The 25,972-nt window shown below is 38.9% G+C and overlaps 1 protein-coding gene across 4 annotated transcripts in view; it reads left to right on the forward strand.

The window, feature by feature from the left end:
• The window catches only part of PREX2 (phosphatidylinositol-3,4,5-trisphosphate dependent Rac exchange factor 2), a 299,369-nt gene that overhangs the window by 178,281 nt on the left and 95,116 nt on the right, over nucleotides 1-25,972 (forward strand). For all 4 annotated transcript variants that reach the window (XM_053558919.1, XM_053558921.1, XM_053558920.1 and 1 more), the window contains 9 exons: nucleotides 309-531; nucleotides 1,604-1,811; nucleotides 7,536-7,712; nucleotides 10,335-10,429; nucleotides 12,088-12,170; nucleotides 12,886-12,976; nucleotides 13,617-13,745; nucleotides 18,303-18,344; nucleotides 25,039-25,256. In XM_053558919.1, coding sequence (XP_053414894.1) covers nucleotides 309-531; nucleotides 1,604-1,811; nucleotides 7,536-7,712; nucleotides 10,335-10,429; nucleotides 12,088-12,170; nucleotides 12,886-12,976; nucleotides 13,617-13,745; nucleotides 18,303-18,344; nucleotides 25,039-25,256 — 1,266 coding nt within the window. The remainder of the gene's footprint in view (nucleotides 1-308; nucleotides 532-1,603; nucleotides 1,812-7,535; nucleotides 7,713-10,334; nucleotides 10,430-12,087; nucleotides 12,171-12,885; nucleotides 12,977-13,616; nucleotides 13,746-18,302; nucleotides 18,345-25,038; nucleotides 25,257-25,972) is intronic.

Here is a 25,972-nt window from a genome sequence, read left to right on the forward strand (position 1 = left end):
TGCTAGGGAGCCTATGGATTTGAGTTCTTGTAAATTCTGTTGGTCACAGATTCATTTCTTGTAGCACCTAACTTGGAATTGGAGTTTCAAAAGAATCATATGCATTTGTTGCTTATATTGCTTTGTTTTATTGAGAATATTTGGATGTTCAAATAACAATTTAATTTTAACAACTTATAATTTAGTTCACTTGTTTCAGTTGACACGATTCAATTTTCTTTTCATTTTGTTATGGATGATGCCAGTGAGACATCTGAGTTATTACCACTGTGTGTTCAACTGCTTTTTATTTCTTCTTTAATTTGCAGTTTTCTCGGGTACTGAAGAATAGAGCCTGGCCCACTTTTAAACAGGCCAAATCTAAAATCTCCCCACTACACAGCAGTGACTTCTGCCCCACCAACTGCCACGTCAATGTGATGGAAGTTTCCTATCCCAAAACATCAACCTCCCTGGGGAGCGCATTTGGTGTTCAGTTGGATAGTAGGAAGCATAATTCTCATGATAAAGAAAATAAGTCTTCTGAGCAAGGTATGTTAGCTTTTAAAACGTTAACAAATCATGGAAAGTAATTTAGGCAATCCTGACTATTCCTGTATCCTTGAAATTCAATTGATTCTTGGTATGTAAACAAGCCTGAACTTTGATAAGAAGGGATTTCTCACTATAATCATTTGTATAATTAGGCATAATTATATAGCAAATGAGAATAGAGTTAGGCATTTTTATTATTTTTCTTCTCTTATTCTTGTTTTCCTTGTATGTGATAGGCATAGCTCATCTTGCTGAGAAAGCTACTTATCTAAAATTGCCCTGTAACTTTCAGAAAAATGCCCAGGGAACAGCTGCAGGGATGTACAATGCCATCCATCACCATCTCAGCAGGACAAAGGACTGAACTGTCTTCCTAATTACAACTTCCGACAGGCTTTAATTTCTGAATTAAATTCAATCTTAGATTAGCATTTTATCTTACATAATCTTAGACTTCTAAAAGACTGGATTAAAAAAAATGTGTGTGTGAGTGTGTGTAATGGACTACTATTCAGCCATAAAAAGAAACTCTGTCATTTGTGAAACATGGATGAACCTGGAAGACATTATGTTAAGTGAAATAAGCCAGGCACAGAAAGGCAAATACTTCATGAGGGATTTACATCTGGAATCTAAGAAAGTTGATTTCATAGAAGTTGAGAGTCAAATGGTGGCTACTAGGGGCCAGTAGGATTGGGGTGTGGGGTTGGGAAGATGTTGGTCAAAGGATACAAAATCTCAGTTAGATGGGAGACATGAATAAGTCCAAGAAATATCTATGGTACAATATGGTGACTGTAGCTAACAATATAGCGTATTCTAGGTAAGGGCTAAGAGTGTGGAGATAAAGTGTTTTCACCAGAAAAAATGATAGCTGTGTGATGTAATGCATGGGCCAATGAGCTATATTTAGTCATTCCACAATGTACATATACTTCAAACCATCATATTGTACCTGGTAATGCATGTAATTTTGTCTGTCAATTAAAAATAAATAAATGAAATGAATGGGATTGGGTTGTTATAAGTCAAAGTGGTAAACACTGCTCCGGAATGATTTCACGTGCAGGGAAGCTGAGCCCCATGGTGTACATTCAGCACACCATCACGACCATGGCAGCCCCTTCAGGCCTCTCTCTGGGACAGCAGGATGGCCATGGTCTCAGGTACCTGTTAAAAGAAGAAGACTTAGAAACCCACGATATCTATCAGAAATTGCTGGGCAAACTTCAGACTGCCATGAAAGAGGTGGAGATGTGTGTTTGTCAAATAGACGAGTAAGTACCGTATATTGTACTTTCAAATTGCCTATTGAAATAGCTGTAGAAAATACAAGTTTTGAAAAATCCATTCATTCTTTCTTTAGTTTTTGGAAATGCAGGAGATTTGTGCTGATCATGAGATTCCCCCATGTGATTTTTTAAATGGCAAATACGTATTTTAAGTAAGCATTTAATACCAGGGAAGAGAATGACAAAATTCTGTCCTATACACAAATGCTAAATAAGTCTTACGTGTGGAAGTATTACCTTGAAATACATGTTTGAAAAGTACTTATTTTTAATAAGGATTTCCATGCATCCTTTATGGTTCGGGGACAATATTTGGTGTATATCACTTAACAGATACTTACAAAAGATGTAAAGTATAATAAATGGGCTGGGCTTGGTGGCTTACACCTTTAATCCAAGGCTAAGGCAGGAGGATCGCTTGAGAGGCCAGTTCAAAACCAGCCTGAACAGCATACACAGACCTAGACCCTACAAAAAACAAAAAAGATATCTGAGTATGGTGGCACAGGCGATAGTCCCAAGTCCTGGGGAGACTGAGGCAAGAGGATCGCCTGAGCCTAGGAGCTCAAGGTAACAGGGATCTGTGATCATGCCATTGTGCTCCAGCCTGGGCAACAGAGTGAGACTCACGTCTTTTAAAAAAAAGAAAGAAATATAACAAATGCTTAAAATACTTGCTAAATGAGTAAGTGAAAAATGGTGTATTTCTAGTACAAATACGTTTTTCTGTTCTGATTGAATTGCTGGCCTGCTAAACAGTAACCCAAATAGCTGTGTCGGTAATTTTACCAAGAGAAGGTGGAGGTAGTTAATGAGCCCTGTTCCGGTGAAATCAGTTCTGCTTATTCCAGAATTTGATGGCTGGAGAATTTCCTGACCTCTGCGGGGTGATTTGTCCCACCACAGTGTGTGAGGACGCTTTACATCCAGGCATGGGGCTCTATTACAGTATAGTGAAAACAGCATGGGGTTTGGGATAGCTCAGTTTCTCAGCTCCAGAAGTGGACAGATAATAATAAGGCATTATAAGTTTGTGGTGAAAATTATACAGATTAGTACAGGAAGCAATCACCATGCTTGCTCATCCACTCAAGGGAAGGAAATGATTGACGATATCCAACCTGGGTGGATTCTGAAACTGATATAAATCCCACTGTCCTCTTTTTTTATTGTAACTCTGTTGGTGAAGTTATGGATTTAAATTGCTGTGGATATATACTCTTTACTTCCCACACATATGTCATCCATGGATAATTGTTCTATGGAGAATTCCATTTTATAATGAGATATTTAGAACTCATTCCAAGCCTTGGCTGTAATTAGGCATCATACTGATGATGTCATAATTAACATGCTCTCATATTTTACATGTCTTTGAAATTTAGAGATCCAAATCACTGTACTCGATGCCTCACATTTTAAACATTATTTTCAAATATTGAGTATTTGCTATTTTATTTTCCTGAAGTCTTATGAGCAATTTAGAATTAAAATTCTGTTTTCCTATGTCTAATAAACTAGTTTTTAAAAATTACTTAGAACCTTTTTATATTATCCTGTGACTTCCCCATTTACAGGTGAATTAAACAGTTTGATAAGCGGCCAAGCCTAGCAAATGATTTAAAGAGCTACTTACCAAACAATTTTCTTTTCATGTAGTAATTATTCTTGGTTGGACAAAAATGTCTTTGCAGAATGAAGAAGCAAATCTCGGATGTGTTGCCAAGTTTTAGGAGAAATTGCCTCATCTCATGTCATTGCTAGCCTTTCTAGAAGTTATTCAGACCTGCGACAGGGCCTGGCATTGAGGCTTGTCTGATCATGAAGACTGGTTACCTTGTCACTTGGGAATATCTCCTAGAAATAATTTTTTTCTTAACACATAGGCTTTTCACAAAATCCTCCTACTTAACTTCAGATCCAAAGATGGAAGTAGAGACAAATTTGCTGTCTAGTAACGTGAGAAAAGATAAATTTAGTCAAGGCTTTGTGATTCCTGCTTCACTTTAGGAAGCGGAATCCTTCTACCCTTCACTGGGCTATTTTCTAGTTAATGACACTTAGATACTAGAAATATACAAAAGCAAGAATTACTGAAGTCCAGAATCTTGGGTGGGATTTCAAAATAGAGGATTTGTGTTTCTCACCGGGAGAAAATGAATGAAAGAGTGTTTGGGCTTGTGAAGATAGGAAATTTGATAATAGACTTCACTTGTCTGGAGCCAGGTACCCCAGGACTGAGTGACGAGCAAACTGCATTGCAGGGCTGTTAGTGACCCGGGGGTTACAGATGGGAATGGTGGTGTTGGTGGTGGAAGTTTCCCTAAGCATTTTGCAGGCATAGGTACAAAAGAGAGCATAACTTTGTAAAATCCAACATTTATTATAGGCCTAGGTGCCAGCTTTCTGCTGTCATCTACGTTGGTCATCTACATGGCAGGTGCTCATGCCCTGCCGTGGACGCCGCCTAGTTTCTACGCAGCACCTTTGTTGTTATGTTAACAGAAACTCTAAAGGCTCACAGACGTGTGACAAGGGTTTCTTTCTTGCTTACTCTGCATGTGCAGCATGGGGCACAGGGTCTTTGTTTCACATTGTCCTCACCCAGCATTACAGGCTGGACTGTGTCTGACTGTCATGACAGGGAGGAGGGCGGGAGGCACATGGGATAAAGACCTTTGCCTACAGGGGGCCCAGGTCAGGTCCACTCACACTGCATTGGCTAAAGCAAGCCACGTGGCCATACCTGTCCTGGGGATGGGGGGGGAGTGCCAGCTGGTCACATGCTCAGCAGATTTGTGACATAGTGAACAGCACTGTGGACCTCTCTGCCCTATCCTAAATGTGTAAGATCGCTGCAGGGAGGGGGGGGGGCTGTGCTTAATTTGTAAAGAATATGTGTGTAACCGTGTGTCCCACCTGACATCTACATTGGGGGTAATAATAATAATACCTACTTCATATGGTGGTAAGGGATTAAGGGAATTAGTATCTATTAATTAGCATAGACTGTCATAAAAGCTCAACAAATGCTAAGTATAATAATGGCGATGACAATGATGATGTTTAGAAACACACAGGTAGTTGCAATATACTATGGACAGAAACTTTATTTAATGCACACATGCCTCGTGTGCCATTATTGAAATGGCAGCAACATGAGAATTATTTTCGTCCTACTGCTCGAGGTCATCTTGGAGGTCTCATGTTTCACACACATCTGCCTTGTGTGGGTAATCACACAGTACACAGAGTTAGTCACTGCTGCAGACACTGGCATGCCAGGAGCTTGTTGAAAAGTCATGCAAAAAATTTAAAAGTTTCAGCCTCCGGCATAAATGGGTTAATAACATGGCACTAGAGGGATTCGTCTGGAATGGCATGCTGGCGAAGGCTGTAATTAATAGATCTTTACTAGGTAGCTCAATATTATACACAGCAAAAGTAAAGGAAACCATTTCTATGTAAACAAAAATCTAGATATTTTAGGTGAAAACATGTTCTCCAAAATCTGATTTCTGTCATTCATGTGTAAGCCTAACGCTTGTTCCTGTGGGGTTGGTGCAAGCATGATTTCAGCTGTTTTAAAATAAAAAGCCAATACAGTATGTGAATACAATTCATACAATCTTGGGAGAAGTTTGTGCTTAGCCCCGTGATGCCTGATTTAAAAGACACATAAGTACAGAGGATGCTTTGCAGAAGGAGAAGGCCTGTGTATTTTTCGTATTTGGTATTCAGAGTTCAGCTTCTGTACAGCGTGGGGCTGGGATAATTGAAGTTAGTCTAGTGCTCTAATCTGTGGTGGAGAAGCGAATAAATACAGTCTATTTTACAAGACATGAAAGTATCTTCCCAATGAGAAAAAACAGTGTTTACAATGATCCGTACCTTTCAGTTACTGAGAATGTTCATAGGGCCTTGAGCGAGGAAGCATGGCTCCTCTGATTTTTACCAGTGTAAAACTGAAATGCCAAAACGTTATTCAATATCCCCTTACCCAGCCATGCTATTTGAAATGGAAGTCGTGCTCTTCTTCCCTTGTTAGTTGTTCGTCTTAGCATTGGCCTCTGTTTGATAGACTATAAAGCTTACTTGTTTATTTTTCGTCTCCTCTCAGTAGAATTTGAGCTCAAAGAAGGCAGAGGCATTAGTGTGTTTTGTAAACTGCTATAACCAAAGCACCAGGGGCAATGCACGGTATAATAAATGTGTTTAATTACTTAACAGGTCTTTACTTAATGCATAGCTTTGGGGCCAACATAATGGGATATATATATAATGGAGATAAGAAGCTTTCATACTCTGAAATAACAAAACAAACATTAAATTGCTATGGAACAATGAGGGTGGGGATAGGGGCTGTGGACTGGAAGTCAATGTTACAGGTATTTAGTGAATGCAGAGATGAGTGTTGTCTTGAGAAGCCATACATAGGCACTTTGTTTAGATTATGGCCTAATTCATTTTGCATTTTTTTTTTTTTTTGAGGCAGAGCCTCACTCTCTCACGCTGGGTAGAGTGCTGTGGTGTCACAGCTCACAGCAAGCTCAAACTCTCAGGGTCCAGTGATTCTCTCGCCTCAGCTTCCCAAGTAGACTACAGGCACCCGCCACAGTGCATGGCTGGTTTTTCTATTTTTAGTAAAGATGGGGTCTCACTCTTGTTCAGGCTGGTCTGGAATTCCTGAGCTCAGGCAAGCCACCCGCCTCGGCCTCTCAGAGTGCTAGGATTATGGGCATGAGCCACTGTGACCGGCCCATTTTGCAGAGTTTATAGTATGCCGTTCGGTGAGTAAGAGCAATGACCGTTTTGTCTAATTTTGAGTTAGACAGTTCTAACAGGAATATTTTATACCAAGCAATCCAGCTTAGAGTGGTAGACTCGGCCACTACTGGAAGTCGTCACCAGGTTTCCCGCCAGTGGAGTCTGAATGTGACGTTGTAGCCTGGAGCCGAGCGTAAGAGTCCCACATCTGGGCAGACGTGTGACATTCCATCCTGGCTGCATTGCAGATGAGATTCGGGTTGCCCTGCTTCCTCCTGATCTCACTCCATACGGGACTCTGCTTTGCATCTAATACTCTCTAAGGCCGGGACTTCCATTTGTGTGAGCAGTGGGAAGGGATTGACATTATGATAGTTTCCCTGATAAATTGAGAAAGCCTGGGAGAAACCTAAGACGGGGTGGCGGGGTAGGATCTAAGGATGTGCCAGTGAGATACTGAAGCATATTTAGTGTCTGGTTTTAGAGTTTGGTTAGCATTTTAAAGATCACCTATGTGTTCACATTGTGGCGACGGTGGCAGCCGTGGTGAGGACAGAAAGGTGACCCCATTACGCACCAGCAATACATTGCTCTCACTGCATTCCCCCCAGCAATCGTGTGGATTGGTTATTCTTATTATCCCAGTTCACACATGTCAAAGAAAACTGTCATAGCTTTGTTTTAGCGACAGTTATAAGTGACAGCACCAGGATTTGAATATAGCTTTCTGATCTAAACTATGCACTGTTTCTGCTTCTTATTCAGAGAAGACAAAGTGAACTTTCTATGACACGCTTTTTCTATGCAGTAGAATATTTGATGTGAAACACAGAAGCGCTCTAGAAACATTTGTAAGCCTATCATACTCAGCAAATAAGGTAGTTTTCTGCAGCAGACAGTTTGAAAATGTGCACTTACTTTTTTTTCAATACCACGTTGCAGCCTTCTGTCTTCGATAACATATTCTCCTAAATTAGAACGAAAGACGTCCGAGTGTATAATACCACCGGACGGCGACGAGAGGGGAGAGAGGAACAGCAAACGGGTCTGCTTCAACGTTGCAGGAGACGAGCAGGAAGATTCAGGTCATGATACCGTCAGCAACAGAGACTCTTACAGGTAACTCGTTAATTCCTCAAATTCATTTTATCAACAAAGTCAAAGGGGATTCTGTGTTTTCCACAAAAGTCTTGACAAAACTTATGAACTTTTTAATTGCCATGCTGTTGGTGGTTGATAAAACTTAAGGGACAACATAATCTTTCAAATTCTTCCCTTTTATCATCTGAGGAAAAAAGAAATAATTTTTTCTCTAGTTGTGTGGACCTAATTTGGGAGACTTGTTCTACATCCGATTGCATAACATGGATAGCAAATAAGAAAATGGTGCCTATCCGGCATTAACCTTTTCCCTACGTATCTGTTTCTGATCAGTGGTAGGCAGTAGTTCTTTTCGCCCTGTTCCTCTCTCTGCTTTTTATAGTCTGTGTTCCAAGCTAGTTGGACTAATTTCACTAGACACCCATCCCCCATCAGCTTTGTATGTTTTCTTCTTTTGGATATCTTGTGTATTTGTTTTCTAAGGCTGCAAATTACTACAAACCAGGTGGCTTAAACAACAGAACTATTATTATCGCACAGTTTGGAGGCCAGAAATCTGAAACCAGGGTGTTGCCTGTGTTGGATTTTTCTTAGGGCTGTTGGTTCCAGGTCTCCCTCCTTGACTGTGTCTCTTCCTGTGTCTCTTCACATCAGCTTCCCTCTAAGTGTCTTTGTGTCCAAATTTTCCCTTCTTATAAGGATACTAGCCAGATTGGATTAAGGACCCACCCTGATGACATTGCTTTTAACTCGATTACCTTTATAAAGGCCCTGTCTCCAGATAAGGTGACATCCTGAGGCACTGGGTGTTACACGTTAACATAGGAATCTGGGGGGGTGACACAGTTCAACCAGTGACACCACTCCTTCCAAACTCAGTTGTCATCTTCCTACCACTCTCAAATGACATTTCCTCCCATGGCCTTTCTTAAAGGAAGGGGCTTTTCTCCCTTGCAACCTTATGTCACCTGAAACCTCATGGAGGACGGCCCCAACCTGCCACATAAGCTGTGTGTACAACTTTAATATCTTCCATTTCATTTGTGTTAATTGAAGGAAAAATGTATCTCACTCACTCTTACTTATTATACAGGGTATCCCAAAGGTTGCCATACATAGGAAAATTACCAGCCTCATATTTTTTAATATATTTTTTTTTTATATATCAACTCATAGAGAAACATTTTGTAAAAAATTGTAAATAAAGGTGCATTGAGCTGCAGAGGAGTGGGGGAGGAGGGAAGGTGATTGGCGGGAAGAGGGAGGGTGACCGGCGGGATCTTGCCTAACGTGCGCAATGTGAGGGTATATGGCACGTTCTCCCTGGGTGAAGGGCTCAACTACAACTTGAACTTTACTTAGAATTGAAAACAATGTAACCTAAACATTTTTACCCTCATATTAATATGAAAAAAAATACATTTAGCTGCAATTTTCCATATTTCCTATCTATGTATGTATAGCGACCTTGGGACACACCCTACATGATGTTTTGCAATGAAAATATATTAAGTCTTAACTAAATCAAATTTATTATCATCAGAGGTGTTTATCATAAACTGATAGCTAACATTAAAAATATTCTTTGGTCAGATGCATGGGGGAAGAGGCTGGTTTCAGGCCGTCCCCACCATTTCCTCGTGCGGCAGTGCTGACAGTATTAATAACTCCATCCTGCGGGTCAGGAAGGCCAGGCCTGCAGCAGCAACACAGTTACCTATGAGACCTGCTGGTCTGGCTTCACAGTTTCTATCTTAACCACTCTCTTATCCCAATTTCCATGTTTCCGAAAGGACTTTAACAGATACGTCGAGTTAATTACTCCAAGAGGTTTAATAATAGATCGCACAGATTAACCACTTTTACTGTTTCATTTACTTTTAGCTTCTAAGCACACCACCTGCACTTTAATAGGAATCTGTCAGGGTTTTTTTTCCCCATTGGGAAATAACATATGTAAAAATACTTTCTTACCTCAAATTCTTGTTATCAGATAATTAAAATTACCCTGACAGTTTCCCTGTAGGCTAAGATAGAATTTTAAATATAAATTTAAAGTTAAATAAGTCCTTTTTACTGCTTCTGAGAGGAAAGAAAATAATTTACATCCTGAACTACTCCTGAAATCTGTAATTGGTCTGTATTCTCACACACACATTTTAAACACTCTTTTCTTGGACATTCATCTTTATGCAGCAGTTCTGAGACGTGTTCAGCTCTGAGACAGACGGATTACGGATCCTCCCTCAGGTAGCTGTGAGTATATAAGCTCTGAGTGTAACCAAAAAGTTACATTTAAGCTGTCACAAAGAACCGAAAGGATGAAATCTTGAAGCAGGACCGTGATCTCACTACACATGTGTACCATCAAACAGATTATTAATAATTTTGATCTGGTTCCTAGTTTTAAAAAATTATTGCATAGTAGATTGTATGACATGAGAAAATTTGATTATGATTGAATTTAAATGCGTATTGTTAAAAAGTAAGATGAACTTAATTGAACAAGTTTATCCTTCTTGCAAATTGGTATAACATGTTAATACATGTAACTGTGGTATAAGTTTATGTAATAAGAAATCACAGGGAAACCTGGGCACATTCACTCTTTGTAAGTCACCTGAAAATCGTTCTTTTCAGCGACTGCAACAGCAACAGGAATTCCATCGCCTCCTTCACCAGCGTCTGCAGCAGCCAGTGCAGCTCGTATTTTCACAGCGACGAGATGGACTCAGGTGTGTTGCTGAAGGCGCGTGTCTCCCTGATGTCATTCTTGCCAGAGATAACTTTAAAGGATTACTTCCTTGATCCATGTGCATTTTCTCCTTTTCTCCGTCATTCGTGATGGCCATCGGTACTGTGGTTTAGTTGTATGTGCTTGATAAAGTCAGTTTGCCAACCTCATTATAAAGAGAGTGAATTAAAAAGAGATGAAAGAAGTGAACTAATTTTGAAGATGTGTTTTATGATCTTTCTGCTGTACTGTGAAGGATGATAGGTATGTAGCAAACACGTTTTACTCAAAGTGTTAGGCTTTTTTTTTTTTTGTAGAGACATAGTCTCACTTTAAGGCCCTTGGTAGAGTGCCGTGGCATCACACAGCTCACAGCAACCTCCAGCTCCTGGGCTTAAGCGATTCTCTTGCCTCAGCCTCCCGAGCAGCAGGGACTACAGGTGCCCGCCACAGCACCCGGCTATTTTTTTGTTGCAGTTTGGCCAGGGCTGGGTTTGAACCCGCCACCCTCAGCATATGGGGCCGGCACCCTACTCACTGAGCCACAGGCGCCGCCCCAAAGTGTTAGGCTTTTTAAATTTTTTTGAGACAGAGTCTTACTCTGTTGCCCTCAGTAGAGTGCCGTGGTGTCACAGCTCACAGGAACCTCTAACTCTTGGACTTAAGTGATTCTCTTGCCTCAGCCTCCCACGTAGCTGGGACTACAGGCACCCGCCACAATGCCCGGCTATTTTTTTGTTGTAGTCATCCTTGTTTGGCAGGCCCGGGCCAGTTCGAACCCACCAACCCTGGTGTATGTGGCCAGCGCCCTAGCTGCTGAGCTACAGGCACTGAGCCAGTGTTAGGCATTGTTGATTGGGATGAGAAGGTGAGAAGGAGTTTGGAACTCAGGGTGTTTATGGCAGCAGGTGCATCCGAGCTACCGTTGTATCTGTGGCCCCTGCCCCCTGGACTGCAGATTGATACTGGTCGATGGCCTGTTATGAGCCAGGCTGCCCAGCTGGAGGTGGCGGCACAGGCTGAGCAGAACCTCATCTGTGTGTACAGCTGGCATCACTGCCCGAGCTCTGCCTCCTGTAACATCAGCTGCGACATTCGATTCTCATAGGAGCACAGACCCCCACTGAAAAATGCACCCACAAGGTTGACACTGCTTATGAGAATCTAATCTCCCCTACCCACCAGTTCGTGGAAACATTGTCTTCCATGAAACTGATCCCTGATGCCAGAAAGATTAGGGGCCTGTGCTCCAGTGACACAGAATGGGGTGTGGAAAGAAACACTGATTAGTATCTCTGTGAATGTCTTATAGATACTCTCTTTGTGTGTGTTAAGAACAAAAACTTCATACAATCAGGAAAAATCTTAATTATTAATCCTGGCCTTAGTTTCAATTCTTCAACCATTCAGAAAACACACCACTTGAAAGAATCATTAACAAATGTCCTTTCTGAGACGCACTCAGCTTTCACCTGTTCCAGAAGAATAATCCCACATCCTAGGAGCTATTAAATTTCTTGGAATTTGTTTTTTGAACATGAGAGCTATTGTATGGAAGGAGAGTTTGTGTTTAATTTTTTATTTTATTTAATATTAAAACATTTCAGAATGGTAAACATAGGATGAATGGTTTTGGTTTTGTTTTTTTTTGGCTTCTAGGCGATGAGCTGCCTCTTGGTGTTCGCATTTCTCATGATAAACAGGACAAGATACATAGTTGCCTTGAGCATCTTTTCAGCCAGGTACAATGGGGCATTGGTGGGTCTTTTTCCAAAAGACTAAACCATTCATTCAGATTCCCTTTTTCAGATGTAGTAAAAATGCTTGGAATTAGAGTGGAAAGCCTCTTTCTGTCCCTCCTCCTCCTTTACCTCAATTTCTGCCATTTAAAAGAGGAGTAAATTCCTTCAGCCAACTAACCTAAAGGTTATCAAGAATATCAAGTTATAGGAGTGTATTGTAATTATACACACAGGAATTTTTTTATTTGGCTTTGGGGGGGGTGGATTTTCAGAATACTACACTTCTTACTTCACTTTATTCCTAATTTAAAAAGTTCAAAATTGTCTTGGTGCTAATAGTCGGTGTTTTGCATTAAAAAAAATGAAAGCCCTACTCAGAATTGGTAGTAGAGAGAGCTTTTACCACTTGGAGAAGGATTCCAATAAATTTTTATGGTTTTTTTTTTTCCTCTACCAACTCCAGATCTTTAACTTTCTTTTGTGAGACAAATTTATGTTTTGTATTAATAGATGGCAACATAATCAAAAATGTCATTGTAAATGTTATTATATGAGTTTATTCCAATATTTTATTTAAAGATAGATTTCACAAGCATAATGGGGTTTCAAAAATCACTGTTGTTTTATGAAAGAGTACTTAGCAGGGCTTACTCTTAGAAGTATATATTGTGCATTACGAGAAGGATGTAACTGTCATAAATCCCTGCTATGACAGGTGGATTCAATCACCAATCTCTTAAAAGGGCAGGCTGTTGTGAGAGCCTTTGATCAAACCAAGTACCTCACACCAGGGCGAGGATTACAAGGTAAGGTTTAAAAAATCCCTAGTAGAAGCAATTAAGAAACAAAATCTGGTAGACAGTATAGCTTTGAAGCAAAAGCATTGTATAAGGAAAAAAAATTTCTGGCTACTCGTGTTTCATAAGGCCCTGAATATTACTTCTAGTTTGATCATTTTTGAACATGTAAAAAGAAACAGTATAGAATCGTTTAGGTTTCCTTGAAACTTTAAAATGTTGAATGGCTATAGAGACCAGGTCGAATAAAAATGAATCCATTGAAGATATGTAAGGATTACATTGCTTTTGCTGAAACCAGGGGTAGTGATATTGCCTACTGGATTATATCCCAGAGGTGGGGAAGGGGCGCGGGGAGGGTGAGTTGGCAAATAGAATAGGATATAGAGGTGCTGTTTCCTGAAATCTAGTTTGGGATAGTGAAAAGAGAATTTTCATCTACATTTGCTTATTTGCCTAAACATTTGTAAGAAAGCTAATGCGAAAGTTTGAATTTTAGATTTAATAAATTTTCTGTTGTGCTATGCCAAAAGAAATGGTTACCATGTTAATGGTCTAGTACAACAGGGATGAAAGAAATTCTGAAGCCTGTGGGCTTAGGTGTTTGGGAAATGGTTGAGACTTAAGAGAGATTTTCTATATTATTTAGAATTTCAACAGGAAATGGAACCAAAGCTGAGTTGTCCAAAAAGGTTAAGGCTTCACATCAAGCAAGATCCTTGGAATCTTCCCAGCAGTGTCCGGACTCTTGCTCAGAACATCAGAAAATTTGTTGAAGGTCAGCGTGAAAGCTAATGTCATTGCATAATGTTAGCAATAATCATTTAAAAACCCATTACAACCAAAAGCTCAGTCATGTCTCTGATTATTTTTTTCAGTGTTTTATGTTATGAGGAAGATAAAATACCTGAAAGTGGTGAGGGAAGAGAAGGGAAAGAAGGAATAAGATTGCAGAATCTTGTTTTCTAAGGTTGTAAACATTATAGACTATATCATGGAACATATTCTGATTGTGCAAAATAAGGGATCAAATGTATGAAGACAAATGGAACACGGGGAGATATTTTATACTATGAAAACAATGTCAGAAAAAAATGCTGAAGGAGTCACAAAAGGCACGATGCTGAAGTTTATGAAAAGTCTAAAATAACTGTGAATATGTGTGAGATTCAAAATAATTACGTAGGTTGCATTTTACCTTTTAAATTTTTCGTTTCTATTTCAAAAGTGTTTATCTAAGTTGATTATCGTTAACTACTATGACATTATTTACATAACATCCTATAATTGATACAACTTTTAAATTGGAAATATAAAACTTTGAGACAACTTCAGTGAGTCTGATTGCACGTTGTTGAAGGTCAGGGTGATGACAAATTGTGACAGTTTCCAAAATGATTATGATGAAAAGGGAAATTTGTTTGATATTTTAAAATGTCTAACTCACCAATTTCCTCCCCAAAGATTGAACTGTTAGTTGGTGATGTCCGGAAATATTTTTGGTTGGCACGCTTACAGGTGTGGCATCTGGCGGGTAGAGGCCGGGGGTGCGGCTAAGCATTCTACAGTGTCCAAGACAATCTTTCACACCAGAGAATTATTTGGGCCAAAGTGCTGGTAGTGCCAAGGTTGAGAATCCCATCAATAAATCTTTTGCCTGTGTTCCTGTTATTATTCCTTGGCTATTTGTATGTCTGTTGGATGTGATAAATAGTATTTATCAGAATTACAGTATCACTCTGTCATTTTTAGGGTAAATTAAAGGGAGTTGTGTACTTTGCTGACAAAAGATGGCTTTTAATACCTGATGGAGTCTGAGCCAGTCGCTTAAGTCCTTTAAGCTTCAACTTCCACATTTATTAACGACAGAGATGGTTAAATGATCTATGATTACTAAGTCTTCTGTGCAGAAATCTACTCAAACATAACAGCTTAGATATTGTTTTGAGAGGCCATTTGTACAGATATGGGACACGTCCCCAAATAAATCACAGCAATGGTGTGATGAAATCTTGTTTTTGACAGCTGTATTCCTTGGCTGTATTTTCATTTTACAGCTAATGGTTACCTATGACACTACGTAACATCACATTTCAAGAAAAAGTCTGAATTTAAGAGTTCCTGAGATAATAAGTAGCATCAATGATCAATGCCTTTTTTAAAAGACTGTTAAATTTAAAGAATTTAAGTATGTACTTTACGGAATAAAAGGTATATTTTTGCTGAGTAGATGCCAGTATCATAATATGCCCAGAAATTATAATTCTACCATTGTTCTCAACAACTTTGAGTATTTCTTTTTATAATACATTTATTTTGGACTAAACACAGTGTTGGAAAGGAATGGAGAAATTCTTAAAACCTTTTTTGTTTTGTATTTTTTTGAACAGCTTTATCTTTAAGGTAGAAATGTCTAAAGCAGGATAAAGAGCTTAATTATTTTTAAAAAGGTATTCATTTTAAGAGTATAACATTTTTATCTCAAGTCCTGCTTTCTATACTGTTTGCACCTCCTGTCACAAGAAGCTGCTGTAGGAATGACAACTATATGCCCATTCATAGTGATTGATTATTGATTGATTGATATGTGTTGTAAACATCAGTGCCACTCTTGGTCGTGGGGCCAGCAGCTGGTTGAGCAGGTTGGGTGTCCTAAGATTGTTATAGTCAAGGCTACATATGTGTATAGGAGCTCTTTGTAGAATTTAAGTTGCATCCCTGGTTGCAAGTCTCAGTGAGTTTCAGTGAGCTCTTTAGATAAGAGCTATGATGGTTACTGTGTTAAGTGAGTCTTTAAAAAGTGATTACTTTATCATCCCTGCTCCACCCCAGTGGACTGTACAGGGAGAGGACCAGCTGCCCTTCCCTGGTGATCTGTGAGGTGTTTGGTCCTGTTACGTGGAATGGAACATAGCACTGGGATCCTTGAAACCAGTTGCTTGTTCGGTCGAGATACTCTTCAAGTAACCTCACCAGTTCAGCACACATTTGTCCTATTCAACTTAAAGTCATTTTATTCTACTTCTGCAATTGTATTTAGAGAATGATTTCCTGGAGGATTAGGTCTTGGCTGAAAATTTAACATAGTGCCACCTGGCCAGAATTTGAAGGTTTACGTAGGTAGCTGAGGTGACCTGGTTTCTGATGTTTCCTAGTCTCTAATTTCCAAATGTCTCATCAGTTATATTCCACATATGATATACAAAATTATAATTCTATGACTTTATTTAGGAAGGATTGGTATAGTCCCATTCAAAAATTATATCCTTATATACCCATCTCTCCATAGCAGGTTCAACTGTGGGTAGAAGAGAACAGAGGAGAGAGTGGATTAAATGGGGACATATTGATTGTGTGGCGTCACTAAGATAACACCCAGCTCCTTCTTCACCTCTTGCTAAGTTACTGTCTCATATTATGATTTTTACTGAGTAGCTCACTGTCACCTTAAATTCAAATGTTGCACCCTGGGAAGCCGGGGCAGTTGGATTGCATGAGCTCAGGAGTTCCAGACCAGGCGTTGTGGCAGGTGCCTGGAGTCCCAGCTACTCCGGAGGCTGAGGCAAGCAGATCTCTTGAGCCCAAGAGTTTGAAGCTGCTGTGAACTGTGATGCCACGGTACTCTACTCACGGCTACAGAGTGAGACTTTGTTTAAAAAAAAAAAAAATTTCTTTTTCTCAGATGTCTGTTAGTGAACAGATTTTCAAGCCTTTGCTCCTACAAAAATAGCACTCTTTTCAAAGTCTCCCATTTTTTTCAGTAGCCCACTTTTCTTTTTCATTCTTTCCTTCCATTTGTCTTAATATCCTAAAGAGTATTTCTTCAGTTTTTCCCTTAGTCATCATCACCTCAGTAATGGTGGTGATTTTCTGGCTAATCTTCCTGTCTCCATCTTTTCTGATTCATATATACATTTCTAGATTCACCTTCCTAAAATACCATGTTCCCAACATCAGTACTCTGCCTGTGAGCTTGTAGCGATTACCTGTGAGCTGAGTGCAAACTCGTCAATCTGATGTGAAAAAGAAGCCGTTTCTTCAGTGGGTCTTTCTAATCGTATCCCAATCTCAGTCCTGAGATTAACATCACTCCAGCTAGATTGTTGAATAGCTCTTATTCATTCTGTACTATATTTCTTTGCTAGAATAATTTGCACTCTTAAAATATGTATCTACTCCCTTGATAGTCAAGATTTTTAATTTTTTTATGAAATATTTTCAAGTCTCATTTAAAATTGTGACCCGGGTTTCAGCTAGATCAGATTGCAACAATAACAGTCTTCACGTGTGTACGACACTTTAAACAATTTTCAAAGACTTCTTTTCTCGTACATGCCCATTTATTTTTCCCCCACAGGCCTGTAAAATAGAGCAGGTGGATGCTATCATCATTTATGAATGAGCTGAGACTTGAAAGTAGGTTAGCAATTTTCTAAAGCCGTGCAGCTAGTGTGTGACAGATTGGACTGCTGGCTCTTAGCTTAGTATACTTCTCTCCTCTAATCCTTTTGTGCTTGTAGTCTCACTTGGAAAATTGAGTGCCCTTTCTTGTATTTCGTGCATTTCTCATCAGTTAATTCTGTCTGTCTGACCTCATTGTGAACCTGTCTAGAATAGGAGACAGCTTAACTTTCTTCGGTTTTCTATAATCTTGAGCACTCGGCGGGAACTGTGTGAGTCTTTTAATTTACCTACTGACCTATTGCAAGTAAACTATTGACCACTTGGAAGCCAGTGGCCATATAACTCATTGAACATGTAGTAATGAGTATGACGTTAATGAACATTTTTCAAACATCTCTGATTGCTCTGGTTGGTCCTGTGTAGGACATGGTGGAAAGACGGTGTGTGCGTGTGTATATATATCATAATAGTGTATATATATACTATATGAGAGTATATATACAATGTAAGAGTATATATACACACATATAAGTACATATATGTATGTATATACATATATATTTATATATGTACATACATGACATCTTTTTTAAATAACAGTGGCAAGAATATTGAAAGTTTATTGACATAGACTATAATAGCTGTAGGATATTTAGAGAATACCACACAGGCTAAAACAGCTACAGATGATCTACAAAGTTGGCAGGATTTGAATGGTGTTTTATGAACTACTGTAATTCAGAACTAGAAGATAATTTAGCATCTTGAATGATAGATAGAATTTATACAGGCAAATGCTCAAGTAGCATGTCAAGTGAATGGAATTGTTATTACCTCATGTAAGATTGCACTCATTTTCCTACACAGATAAAATGTGGTATTTGTGGCAGAAAAAGAGTAAACAACTAACTTGTGTTTATTTTCTCTGCAGAGGTAAAGTGTAGGATACTCCTGGCTCTTCTTGAATATTCAGGTAACATTTTGCATTAGTTTTACTGTAGAACTGATTGTGGCCCAGGGTCTTAGATATCTTGTAATATGAAGGCTGTGCCCTCAACCATTTACAAAGCTAGATGGAGATGTGATCCCTATGTTCCCTAAAATCTTGAGAAGATTAAAATAGTACTTACAAGGTTTAATAAAAACATATATTCACCTTCAATTATAGGTAAAGATATGAATTCATAGATAAAGACATATTTAAACAGATGTCATTAAAGAGAACAAAAGCAGATTTTGCCAAAGTTAGTTGTGCAGATAGGATTTACTGTGAAACTAATTCTAACTTTCACATGAACAATGATTTATATACGCGTCATATTCACATAGAACGTGTCTACCACACACTTAGTGGGATTTCCATAAATATGGACAATGAAAATTAACACTGAAGGACAATTAAATATTTGGTGAAACTCTAAATTACAGATGACAGACTGTTAGTGTCATAGGCACAACGCTGCTATCTATTTTGACCATTAGCAAATGCCTGAAATAGAGTCTGGCGCATTAATGTTCAACAAACATTTGTTACAAAAATGGATGAAAAATGATATGGTTGGAAAAGGAAGAATCTATAAAATATTTTAGCAAGGTTTTTATTAAAAATGCATTTGAAGAAATCAGAGCCTCAAAAACATGTTCGGTTAGCATGAAAAGTCTAATTTCAGTACATACAGAGACATACAGATGTGTTGATTGAGTTATATTTTGTTATTTTAATCTGTTTCTCATACAGTGAATGTGTGTATACACAAATGCTATTATACTAACTCTAGATTTTGAAAGGGATTTGTTCCTAAAAATATAACCTGACAATTACTTGTCATATAAATTAGCTTTTGTTGTGTTAAAAAAAACAACCCAAATTTTGTGACTTAAAACAATAACCATTCATTACTGCTCACTTGTCCAGTATTAGCTGGGCTATTCTGCTGACCTGTGTAAGGTTTTATTGATCTTTCCTGGGTTTGCCCCATGTGTCTAGAACCAGGAAGTGGGTTGGCCAGGCACCGATGATCCTGGTTGCCCTCACCCACATATGTGACAGTCGGCTGGCTGTTAGCTGGGTTAACAGGGCTGCCATGTTGCTCAGAAGCGATGAGGCTCACCTGTTCTTGTTCACCTGTTCGATCTGCAAAGTTCCAAGAAGAGAGCGGAAGTGCACAACAGCTGGCCATCTCCTGTTGGCCAAGGTGTATAACTGGCGGGCTCACATTCAAGGGATAGAGGCATGAACTCTGCTTTTGATAGAAGAGTCTTGAAGTTATATCACAAGGGTCTGGACACAGGGAAGGGAAGACTCTGTGACCACTTAACAATCTACATTCAGAAATTTTAAATTATAAAAAAATTATTATTACTATCATAAATGATAATTATAAACTTTAAGTGATTAGCCAAGTTAACCAGAAGGCTTGTTTGTTGGTTGGTTTGGGCCTTCCTTAATTAAACAAGTCTTTCCCTTGCTCTTTGAACGAATGATAAGAATAACAAAAATATCTTAGTTTTTTGAGCCTTAACTAATAACTCCCTTCATAGACCTGATTTTCATGGATTGCATTAGGTCCTCACAAGTACTCTGACATTATTATTATTTCAATGGTAAAGAAATTGACATTCAGGAAGATTGATAATAACTAGCAAGTGGTATGCATGCAACACACAGTTTTGAGCATTTGGAAGGTTAGGCATATTAATGCCTTAGTGAGTAAATGAATAAAAGTAAGGGGCAGTTTTGAAATTAAATGAGTAAAAGTAGGGGGCAGTTTGAAATTCAAACTTAGTTTTGCCAATTCAGAAGTGATCCTGGAATGGCTTCGCTTTATTCACTAATAAATGGCTAGAATGGCAGATGCTTGTTTTGATTTCAATTTTATTATTCTATTCCTTCCATGATTCTCCTTTTTCCTACTTTATTTGCTCACTCTATTCTCTCATATGGATATATATATATATGTGTGTCTATGTAATGGCACCAAAATAGAAACCAAATCACTTCATCTATTTGGCTGTGAAACTGTTGAAAGAGTAGACTGTATCTGTTAAATACTATTCTTTAACCCCCTTTTATTCCTGCTTTTCTCTTTCCCTAATCTCCTTTTTTTCTTTTTGGTTTCTTTATTTATTTTGCTTTCTTTTTTCTGCAGTATGTCAGAATAATAGCTGGAATGACTCATCTGTGTCTAGAAACCATCTCTTTCTTTTTAGAATGAACCTGAACTTTTAAACATTGCTAGATGAAAGTGTTACTATTTTAAAGCATGTGTAGAAGATGGGTTTAAGTAGGCACTTGAGTACTGGAATGAAGCCTTTGATAGGTACAAAACCAAGTAGTTTTGAGTGTATTCCTACTGTAAGAAAAATCTTACTCTACAAAAGTAATAAACAAGCTGTTACAAAAAAATCCAAAACTGCTTCCAAAACTTATTTTGCTAGACATGGGAAGCAGACATTGTAATTCTTGTTTTAGTTCTTCCTTAGGGATCACACCCTTGGTAAAAGGATGGACACTTACGAATTTTTAGTGGCCGCATAATTTAAAAGTAGACGATCTTAGTGTTTTGCTGGCAGTTAGTCAATGTGAGTTTATTTCTTCATTTATCAACTTGTCCTTTCTTCATTCAGCAACAAAATTGACTACCTACTCAGTGCCAGGCACTGTAGTAGATGTTAGAAAAAAAAAATCACAATCATGATGTTGTCTAATGTTCATCTCATTGTCATTATTGCAGATCTAAGACATAGGAATGCCCCATTCTACATACGGGGATCAGATACCTAAAATCACATAGTTTAGGAAGCAAATGAATAAGATGTGGAACCACCCCAAATGCCCATCAACCCATAACTGAATTAATAAACTGTGGTATGTATGTACCATGGAATACTATTCAGCCATAAAAAAGATAGAGACTTTATATCTTTTGTGTTAACCTGGATAGAGTTAGAGAACATGTTTTAGTAAAGTGTCACAAGAATGGAGAAGCAAGCATCCAAGATATTCATTATTAATGTGAAGCCAATCGATGAACTAATACACATCTCAAGAAAAAAAAAACAAAAACAAACTCAGTTTAGTTCAAGTTGGGAGAAGGGAGGGGAGGCAGGGTATGGGGGAGAGGTTGGGGATTGGTGTGTTCTCAGCTAACAGGCACAGTATAAGGGCACATGGCGCACCTCCTGGGTGAGGGTTACAACTACCACAGGGACCTTACCTACCAAACCCAAATGTTGTAACCTAAACATTTGTACCCTCATATTAATCTGAAAATTTAAAAATAGAAAAATAAAGAAAACAGATGATATGACTCTAAAGCCAGTGCACATAACTCACAGGACATGCCACTTCCTCTTGCTTTGATGTGCTGCTGGTCCACAGGACAGATGAACAAATGCTCTCAGTGCTAAATCATTAGTATCAGAGAGAAGCCTCCAGGCTTGTGGTGAGAGAAAGAAGAGTACAGTCCTTCCTGGGGGAAAGGGGAATTTCATGAGGGGAGTTGACATGTCAACAGTTCAATGAATGTCAAAAATTCAGTGAGTTGACTCTGGAAGATTCATGATTTCAGGTTTGCCAGGTGGACCTGGGGAAGACAAGGGCACACAGTCTGCGGTAACCTGGAGACAATGTGTGGGCCGTGAGGGCTTTGATGTTTGAGGCATGCTGAGCAGTGCTGTGTGGCACAAAGAGGGCAGCTCTGTGCAGCCCACTGCTCTATTATCTTCTCACCACAACCCCATGGAGATAGTTGCTGGAATGTGCAATGAGTGAGGGAGGGAGGGAAGTGGTGTATTGAGAAGCTGTGGATGTAAACTGGGAATGGGTTGCAGTGACCCCTGATGTCGCTGAGTTTTCTAATTTTGCCATTGACTGTGAGATGGTGATTTGTAAAAAGTTACTTAAAAAGCTCTTGGTAGAATGTGTGCATTTTGAATCTCTGCAAACAATTCATCTACTCTATTGCACGTGAGAAGGTGGTGACAGAATATGGTTTCATGGAGTAATAAGCATTTACTAAGTATGAGTTTATGTTAAGTACAAACATTTATTAAATATGGCCCAAGCCCCAACTTGGATTTCTCCATAACTTCAGTAATTGGTGCCATGTTTAATTCCTGTGCAGTAGTCAGGATTAAAAGTTTGACTTCATGAATGAATATAACTTCAAGTTTTCAATAGGTTTTACATATTGGAAATATTTGAATGTTAATTGTAATCATTTCTGATTTGATAATCAGGGTGAATGACAATCTTAATTTAGCTCAAATGCATATAGACAAGAGGGCAGAGCCTGTGGCTCAGTCAGTAGGGCGCCGGCCCCATACACCAAGGGTGGCAGGTTTGAACCCGGCCCTGGCCAAACTGCAACAAAAAATAGCCAGGCATTGGGGCGGGCACCTGTAGTCCCAGCTGCTCGGGAGGCTGAGGCAAGAGAATCACCCAAGAGCTGGAGGTTGTTGTGGACTGTGACGCCATGGCACTCTACTGTGGACGATAAAGTGAAATTCTGTCTTTAAAAAAAAAAAAAAGAATGTAGATCAGAGAGTAGAATAAACATTTAAGTGTTTTTTAACATAAAAAAGAAAAAAATTGAGAATTAGATCTACTTCTCAAAAGACATTTTGGAGATAATTATTCCTTACTATTAAACCTCGTCATCTCTACCAAAGCGCGAAGTAAAACCAGATCCATCCTTCCCGAGACTTTTGCTTCCCACTTGATTTCAGTCATTTCTTTGCAATTAGGTTTTTATTAAATCATTCTTCGGTTATAGGTGGAAATATTCCTGCCAAAGCTACTGAAATATTTCTTAAAATCCTCCCAGAATTTTTGCTTCACTCTAGGACGCTTGAAAAGCAAAGTAAGAAGGTCACAGGAAGATAGAGGCAATTCTGACTTAGTTAGTTTCTGGCTTAGTCCTCCAGCTGTACATCTGAGCTAAGCGCTATCTGAATTGTCTAAGTCAAACTAAATCCGGGCATAGCAAGAAGCCCGAGAAGGAACTCATGCATTTTCATTTGACTTAGTTCATTTGTTTTTAGCACCACTAGTTCATTATTTTCATTCGTTCCGTAAACATTTACTGACTGTCTACTCTCCTTCAGAAACTATGCACAACAAACTAGACGTTCTGGTTTGTTGCTAATTGAGAATTGGACAAAGGTTCATTACCATTTAGACATTCTGTACACTTAGGTACCTATCAGCAGTTCTCAACCCGTGGGTCGCAGCCCCTTTGTAACCATGAAAATCCATCGTGGCTTTCGGCAGGTTGAGAACCACTGCTGTAAATGCTCTCTCCCAGCTAGCACTGTGGGCACGTGGCCTGGAACTACTTGAAGGGAATGTCTAACGCATGTTGTCAATGAAATCAGTAAGTCGAACCACATGGAATTGCCAGAGTCAGCCATTTTGACCTACCAGAGCAGCAAGTTTATATAGTTCAACCTAATAGATGAATGTTTTCATGTAAAATTAAACATTGTGAATACTTAATTCTTTTTCTAATAAAACTTTCAAGAGTGAGTGTTACTAACAGTGAGACTGAGTCATGTAGGAGCTGCATTATGTATACACAGCCTTGGACAGCTGTTAAAGACAGATGTTCAGTGTTCTTGGTAAACGTCTTAAAAATTACGCCTTTTGTCAACAAAATGAGAGCTCACCACTGAATAAAAGCAACTTTCATTTGTAGGTTTTGCATTAATGTTGACAACGCTCCTTCCTTTCAGGAGATCATGTGAGCCCTTGAAATAGTCAGAATACTTTTGAGAGTAGATTCTTTTTCCCTTTATTGTTCTTCTAGGGCAAGTGATTTCTCACCATGCAGGATGTGCTTGGTGTTTATGTATTACTAGTTGGCTGTATGTCTCTAACCACCCAAGTGAAACTGAGGTTTTAGCTTCTTTCCATTTGGGAAAAAAAATCCTCTGGCTCGGAAGGTTACATATCTTCAAAGTGTATCAAATAAAAATCCAGTCAATTGCAGGATAAGAATCCTAGTAATATATAAAAATCACTTCTTACTAAAACAATGAACACGTTACTATGTTAAAGAGTTACAAGAACTCTTGGTTTTATAACGGTGGGCCTAGTTATAGCTCATGAGTTTGTAACTCAATTCAGGAGAAACATATGTGCCTATTATTACAAACAATGGGACATCAAATACTCTTTCCAACGTGTGTTTCACACTTAATATTTGAGTAGATTTAGTACATAATTTAATAGTAATAGAAGTTTAATGGAGTTAATAATATTATACCTCATGTGCCAGCACAGACTGAAGAATGGTGAGTTTCTTTAGGAAAGTGTCATGGTAGCAAATGCAACTCGTGTCACATCAGGTAAAGAGAATATTTTTAAAATGAATCCTTTTTTTCCCTTCGGGTTTTCGCAAACAATTTAACAATTGCAGAATAGTATCACAATATCAATTGAGAAGGATATCTTAATATTTCTAACATTTTTTAGTATTTAGTGTTTTTTTTTTTAAGCAAACCTATTGGCTAAAATGTGTGTGATTATTTATAGAGTTCAAATTCATGTTTCACATGCAGCTTATTTAGGGAAAAGATAAAGTAGCAGTGAATGGATGCTTCTGAATCAGCTTCCCCACCTGTAACGTTTTTCGAAGCCGTCTTCCTGTTCTTTCCCATCACAGACAGTGAGACGCAGCTCCGGAGAGACATGGTTTTCTGCCAGAGTATTGTGGCCTCCGTCTGTGCCTTCTCTGAGCAGCTCATGGCCGCCTTAAACCAGATGTTTGACAACAGCAAGGAAAATGAGATAGAAACTTCGGAAGCCAGCAGACGGTGGCTGGAGCAGATAACGAGTGCCGGTGTTCTTTTTCACTTTCAGTCACTGCTGTCACCAAACTTGGTAAGGAATCGTATGACTCCCACTGCCTGTGTCCACTGTCACCTACAGCGTAACATGTTCCCAAATAAGAAGTGGTTATTCATTCCCACTTCAATACCCCTTTATTACTCTATCTCCAGGCATTTAGCTACTTAAAAAAATCTGTTCTTCCACGGTCGTTCAGGCTTTAATAAGTCTGTATAGTGTATTCTTTCTTTCCTGATGTTTATCTCCTCTCTGTGGCTGCTAACAGCTGAGAAAGCCTCCCTCCGTTACTAACTCTTGTATCCCCAAGCACTGACTAGTGAAAAGGTCATCAGAAGAAGAAAGGGTCTTTCTGCTGGCGTCCTCATTCCTAGGCCAGAAGAAGCAGCCTGCCGTGAACGAGGGCTCCATCGATGCTGATGTTGGATGATGCTTCACAGCCGAGCTCAGACAACTTGCGTGTCACGCTGTCTGACAATCTGTTTAAAATTTGCATATGTTAAATAATTTTAGTTCCTTCCTCAGTGGGCATGTTTGTCCTGCTCAATCTAAGAGCATTGACTTCATTACTGTCCAACATCCCATGTTTATGTGTCAGTTTTCCACAGGAGATACGAGGAAAGCATCCTGAAAAATATGAAAAATGAAACTATGGTGAACTTAGGAGTGTTTTCTTGTATACCTTCTGGGGTTTGAACACTTGTCATGATGTTTAAAAGCAAACACGTTCACTTATACACATCAGCTTTAGG

The sequence above is a fragment of the Nycticebus coucang genome, chromosome 13 (genome assembly GCF_027406575.1).
Source record: "Nycticebus coucang isolate mNycCou1 chromosome 13, mNycCou1.pri, whole genome shotgun sequence".
Taxonomy (NCBI): domain Eukaryota; kingdom Metazoa; phylum Chordata; class Mammalia; order Primates; family Lorisidae; genus Nycticebus; species Nycticebus coucang.